This window comes from Culex quinquefasciatus, chromosome 1, assembly GCF_015732765.1.
Source record: "Culex quinquefasciatus strain JHB chromosome 1, VPISU_Cqui_1.0_pri_paternal, whole genome shotgun sequence".
Classification (NCBI taxonomy): domain Eukaryota; kingdom Metazoa; phylum Arthropoda; class Insecta; order Diptera; family Culicidae; genus Culex; species Culex quinquefasciatus.
The window spans coordinates 41,027,152-41,033,932 of record NC_051861.1 but is presented as its reverse complement, the minus strand read 5'-3'; the positions used below and the strand labels follow the sequence as shown (position 1 = coordinate 41,033,932).

The window sequence follows — 6,781 nt, the reverse complement described above, 5'->3', positions numbered from 1 at the left end:
GGCTTCTTTGGGCATACCGAAGGCACCAAAAAAGTTTCAGCCGGATTAAAAAATACAAAAATTAAAATTGAAGAAAAAAGACCGATTTCGTAGAGAATTGCTCAGATCTGTAAACTGAAATTTTATCAATTTTCCCTAATAATCCAAATCAATCCAGATATATGCCGAACCCGAACACAAATTTTAATGCTTCGAAATTGTTATCGATTACTATGTATTCAACTGTTGATCTATTTCCACCCCCAAATCTAAATTTCTAGATCAACATTTGGTTTGTTTTCAATTTCGAGGATTCCTGGGACAAAATATAAAAAATCCTGGGATTCGGGAATTCCCGGTTTTGGAAAAATCCCGGGATTATTGTCCCTGGAATTCCCGGGATGGACGCACTACTGGTGCTTAACATTTGGCTTACGCAAAAAAAAGCAAAGTAATCCACTTTAACGAACCCCGGGTCTTTTGTGGTCTCTGTTGCAAGTTTTTGCTCATTTCTAGGCGTCCGAAAGTTATGTGTGGTGAGACACCCAAAACATTTTTTAACGCAAATACGACGTTTACTTACTCATCCGATAGAAGGCCCTATAGCAACTTAGGGATCGGCAGCCGAAGCCGCTAACCACCGCGCCACGAGGCTTACGCCTCATATTCAAAACACGAAAATGTTTGGGGCAACATATGGTTTGGTTGAAAATCAAGGCTTTCTAGGAACGGTTAATCCCAAAAATATTCCTGAAAAATTAGTCGCGAATCACAATAATTTTCAATCAAACCACCGAAGTCAGAACTGCACTATTTTCGGAAAATCATTCTCCACTTTATTGTGCATTGATTTCGGAGAAGGTCGGATAACAATTACAGATTGACAAGGGAAACAGCCAATATTTGACAGATCCAAACGCGCTGGACACCAACCCACTATGGGGTTTCAGGCGGCCATAAATCGAAAAACCGACATACTCTAATTATTTTTTTGGTATTTTTTTCGAAAATAAACATTCTAACTAAGAAAAATCCGGAGTTTGAAAGTTGTAGGTTCAAAATTCACTGAATTGCAGACCTTCAAAGGCGAAAATGGTAAGAAAAAACATGGTTTTTGACAAAAAAATGATTATTTTTCAAAGTTGTACTGTGTAGCTGTTAATGTATTTTTTCCTGCATCATTATATATATTCAGAAAGGTAATTGATTCAACTTTTCAATAACATTTTACAAACACACTTTTACAGGCTAAAAAAAATAATAAAAATCAAAAAAGATGGATTTTTATTCAAAATTTAGTTTTTTTCAACTTTGTTAATGGAGTACTTTTTTGTGTGCATTTGTGCGATCTGAAAATTTTGCAGCTTAAAATTTGAACTATGTCCTAACTTGTCTCCAAATTTCAAAGTGCACTTATGTGCACTTTTTGAGTTATGCCATTTTGAACATTTTGATTCATGGAAGAAAATTAATGATTTCGCGTATACGCTTGGTTAAAATCACATTATTTACCTGCGGAGGCAGAAATGACGTACCTGCTATGTATGTTTTGAAATTGATTTGATATTCATGACTTTGTTGGTACTTAGGTACGTTTAATAAAATTAGAAATTCCTATTCTAAGTATTTTACAGTAACGATTCGTCGAATATTCATATCAGTTCGTTGTTGTGTTCTTTTGAAAGTATGGATAATAATACCGTAGTGTCCCTGTACGATATAACGAAGCACTATTCTGAAAACGTGAGAACTGCTTTCGAGTATATTTGTAAGAATTACAACATTGCAGAACCATCACATGATCAACTCAGGAAAAACCCACAGAGGAAAAACTACGCATGCTGTTCTGTAGCTTCAAAACGAGGTATACAAAAGCCCATAGAAGAAGTTCATATTTGAAGTAATCTAACGACAATCGGTTACATAGTGATTTTGATTTAGAAGAATTTATCGTGGAAAACGTGGATCAACCAAAAACGTGGACGAGAATCCATACAATGTTTCATAAAATAAACCGTCTAAAATTCTAAAACACCGCAAAAATCAAATTTTAATTGGAGAAGGATGGGGGGGGGGTCTTCAAAGAGAGGTGGATTTAAACTCAAGAAAAAGAGGAGGGAGATTGAACGTAAATCAGAAACATTAACATAGCATAAACCGCCATTCCGTGCATCAAATAGACAGAGCAAGAATATTAAAATTCACCACGTTAATGCATGTGGCCTCAAATATATGAAAAAATCGAAAATTAAACTTTTTTTTGGAAAAATATCAAAATTCATTTGTTTTCATTATACTAAGTAAAAACAGCACAAAAAAGTCACAAAAAAGCAAAAAAATATTTTTGGCCGCTCGCTTATATGGAAATACCCCATAGTGCAACCGCCCTTTACACCCAGCATAACTGACAGTGTTGCCAGCGCAAAACATACGTTGCCAGTGCCGATTTATTTTGCATCGACCAATCTGTTTCCTTTGACAATCTGTAGTAATGCTCGCTCTAAATTCATACAGTATTTTGTGATACGCCATTTGAAAGTCAACTCTGAATTACTTAAAATCACCCTTTATTAAAGCGTACGCACCGACAGTGCCTCTTTCAAAGCGATGTCTCGCTGTGCCGCCAGGGCCGGTTCCGAAACAACGTCCTCCACCTCAACTTCGTAATCGTCATCGTTGGCAACGCCACCGTCCACCAGCCGTTGCTCTTCCTGGTCGTGCTCCACCTCTATCTCCTCGTGCTCTTCTTGGCTAGTGTTTTGGTCCTGTTCAGGGAGCGACGATTTTCCCCCATTACCTCCATTGACCTGCGGTACAAGTCTGAGCGCTACTTCTGAAACGAGGTCCATTCGCCGCCGGATCATGATGGTTGACTCCTTAAGGGCATAGTTCATTCCGCGGAATGTGTCCCAGTTCATACCGACACCGAACTCGGAGTTGATACCACGCAGGTATTTACCGTTGAGATTGCTGAGGGAATAGGAACGTTAGAGGATTTATTTGCTAGTCATGAGAAAGTGTTACCTGGAGTGACAAGACTTGTACCACCACGCTCCGTGATACTTGACTGCACAGTTTTGCTTAGTACTGGTGTCGTTGTCATGATCGAACGTCGAGAAGGCAGCATTCTTGGTGTAGTTCAGCGAATCTCCCGCCGTTCCCGAGTATCCGTCGATCTTGGTGACCTTGTACAGCTCCTTCTCGCCGGAAACCTCAAAGTTCTGATATTTGGCGTACTTGGTGATCCCGTCCCAATCTTCCAGTATGACAATCAGCTCGTGAGGAGCCGAATAGGTGAGACGATGAATTCGGTCCAGACCCAGCCAGAACTCACCACCGCCGAGTTTTCCGAAGCCACGCTGATAGCTCTGGTAGTCCCGGTAGAAGTTGACAGTTCCGTTAAAACGTCTCTGAATGACGGACCAACCACCACCGTTGAACGTCTGGTTGCAGAACACCTTGATCGGATCGTGGAAGTCTTTGTCCGGGTGCAGCAGGAACACTCCGGAAGATTTGTTTCTTGGAATCTGGTCACAGTATTCATAAGTATCGTCCTTTGGCAAGTGCAGCATGGCCATATTGTGAAGTGCAGCCTGTTCCTGCTTGAACATCATCTCGATCATCTCCGACATCTGCTGAATCTTGCCTTCGTTCACCGGATCCTGCTCCAGCTTGGTCTGCAGCTTCAACTTTACCAGTGCATTATCAATGTATCCCTTACTCGGTAGCTTCTGCTGCAAGCTCAACACTTCGCGAACGTCCTTCTGCAGCCTGGTCAGATTATGTTCAAGCAGCTTCACATGATGCTCCACGAAACTACTCGACTGTTCCGACTGACTCGCCACCCAGGCCAACTTCTCCACAACCCGGCTCAAATTCTCCACATCACTTGCGATCCCTTGGACCGTATTCTGCACCGCAAACTCCGTCTTTAAAATCCTCAAATCAACCGCGTCCAACTTCGCCATAATCATCTCAAACTCCGAACTATTGATCGCCTTCTGGACAACCGGTGCCGGCGTCGTCGTAGCAGATTCCGGCCCCCCTGTCTGCAACAGTCGACACTGGATCTTCCTCTTGCAGGACACCGTCCCAATCAGGGCAGCTCCGCAGAGCACTAAAATCACCCACGTTTTCATGGTCATGAACACGCACTGATCGGTCCCGGCCTCGGTGCAAGCCTTTAAATCAATTTGAAATCTCTGGACGCCGAGGGACTCCCGGTTCTATGTGATTTTAGGGGTCAACAACACCTTCAGCGGACGCATGAGTTGGCACCTTTACGCCCTCTAATAATTGAGGTGATAATTGGATGTCTATTTTCACCTTTCCTCGGTGCACCACGCAGTAGCAAAGCTGGGGTAAGCAAACATGGGATTCAAGTTCAAAACCACAGAAGGTTTGTTGACAGCAAACTCTTTGGAGGAAAGTTTGACCTTGGGAAAGATTGACTTAAATGAGACGTTAAGTGGAGGCTGATTATCGTCTGGTGATGTGTTAATTTGAAGGTGTTCTTTTTTAAAGCAGCTGTGAAAGTGACTTTCAGGTATCATTCATGAAATCTAGACTTTAATTTTTTCAAGGGCATAACAATTTAAAAATTTAACAATTTAACAATTTAACAATTTAACAATTTAACAATTTAACAATTTAACAATTTAACAATTTAACAATTTAACAATTTAACAATTTAACAATTTAACAATTTAACAATTTAACAATTTAACAATTTAACAACTTAACAATTTAAAAATTTAACAATTTAACAATTTAACAATTTAACAATTTAACAATTTAACAATTTAACAATTTAACAATTTAACAATTTAACAATTTAACAATTTAACAATTTAACAATTTAACAATTTAACAATTTAACAATTTAACAATTTAACAATTTAACAATTTAACAATTTAACAATCTAACAAAACAATCTAACAATTTAACAATTTAACAATTTAACAATTTAACAATTTAACAATTTAACAATTTAACAATTTAACAATTTAACAATTTAACAATTTAACAATTTAACAATTTAACAATTTAACAATTTAACAATTTAACAATTTAACAATTTAAGAATTTAACAATTTAACAATTTAACAATTTAACAATTTAACAATTTAACAATTTAACAATTTAACAATTTAACAATTTAACAATTTAACAATTTAACAATTTAACAATTTAACAATTTAACAATTTAACAATTTAACAATTTAACAATTTAACAATTTAACAATTTAACAATTTAACAATTTAACAATTTAACAATTTAACAATTTAACAATTTAACAATTTAACAATTTAACAATTTAACAATTTAACAATTTAACAATTTAACAATTTAACAATTTAAAAATTTAACAATTTAACAATTTAACAATTTAACAATTTAACAATTTAACAATTTAACAATTTAACAATTTAACAATTTAACAATTTAACAATTTAACAATTTAACAATTTAACAATTTAACAATTTAACAATTTAACAATTTAACAATTTAACGATAGAATTTTGATGAATGCATGATTGGATATGAACATCATCGTAGAAAAGTGACAGCTCATCTGACCTGAGCTCGAACGTATTCTGCCCCTGTTCGCATAAATGTCCCATGTGCATTTTTATCACTATTGAGTTAATGGTGCAGATTGGTTCTCAATCATGTGTAGAAAAACTTAAAATGTTCAGTACTTTGTTCAACAAACTTCAACATAACAATGTTCAAACAATTTTTCAATTTAACGTTTACAAATTTCTCAGAATCTCATTGAAATAACGACCCCCCCAACCCGTTTTCTGGGCAGGCATTTCCAGCTAAGACCAAGTTTGAATTGCTGGCAACTAACGAAAGGCGCAACTTTTTGTTCATAAATCGTTCCACTTCAAACTGTACGGTGCGCGCGATGCTCTTCGCCATTAATAATATTATACCAGCTCAAGTTGAAAGTTTACCATCGAATTGCGTTTACTTTCTCCTTCCACGGACGGGAGCTTGCAACTTGTGAGACGAGCTTTTGCTGAGTTTGCTGAGTGAAAGAAGTTGACTTTTGCTACTGCTGAGAGAAAGGTGGACGATACGAAAGACGTCTAACTTCAGGCGCTTGAGTGGTCTTGAAGCAGTTTAGAAAAGAAAGCATAGTTTCAGACTTCAAGTTAAGTGCCGGGGATGGTTTGGTGGTTGAATGGGAACATCACCAACGTTATGAGGGAAGCATTATGCTTTGAGCATAAATAGCATAGAAAATTGTGACGTTGATCGCCTGCTGGGAGGAGAACATAAAGAGTGGACTTGGTTGACTGGTTGCCGATGGCTAAGTTGGTTTTATGACGCCAGTGAAAGAATAACAACATGCATGTGGGTGGTAGCATAAAAAGGGTGCATCCTGGAAAAATGTTGATTTTTATAAGCAGAGTGAGCGGATATTGCTGCATTCATAAATAATAAACTATGATGCAAAATTGCAAGCGCTCAAAAGGGCTCTGAGAAAAAAATACTTATTTTGAAGATTGACAGAAAGACACACTTGAGTAAATGAATTGTTACTGAGTAACTTTATTATGATGGACTTTGTGGTGCTCACCTAAAGCGCCAACATCTTGTCAAGTTGTCAGGCGAGGACACACACATACACACGGGGAGTCAGTCAAGAACAGACTGTGGCAGTGAGAGCACGCGGGCACAAGAGGCCGCGAATATCACGCCGGTGACGGGAATAATGGCCAAGCAGGAGAGTCCCTGGGAACCTGAAGTAGGTTCCCACAGTGGCGACGAGGATGGGATCCTAAAA

At 37.9% G+C, this 6,781-nt stretch overlaps 1 protein-coding gene across 1 annotated transcript; it reads right to left on the bottom strand.

Moving 5' to 3' along the window:
• Positions 1-2,549: 2,549 nt before the first annotated feature.
• On the bottom strand, positions 2,550-4,118 carry LOC6040260 (fibrinogen C domain-containing protein 1). Its single transcript, XM_001849644.2, has 2 exons — positions 3,004-4,118; positions 2,550-2,949 (listed from the first exon to the last, which is right to left on the bottom strand). The coding sequence occupies exons 1-2, from the start codon at positions 4,116-4,118 to the stop codon at positions 2,550-2,552; spliced, it is 1,515 nt and encodes a 504-aa protein (XP_001849696.2).
• Positions 4,119-6,781: the final 2,663 nt, after the last annotated feature.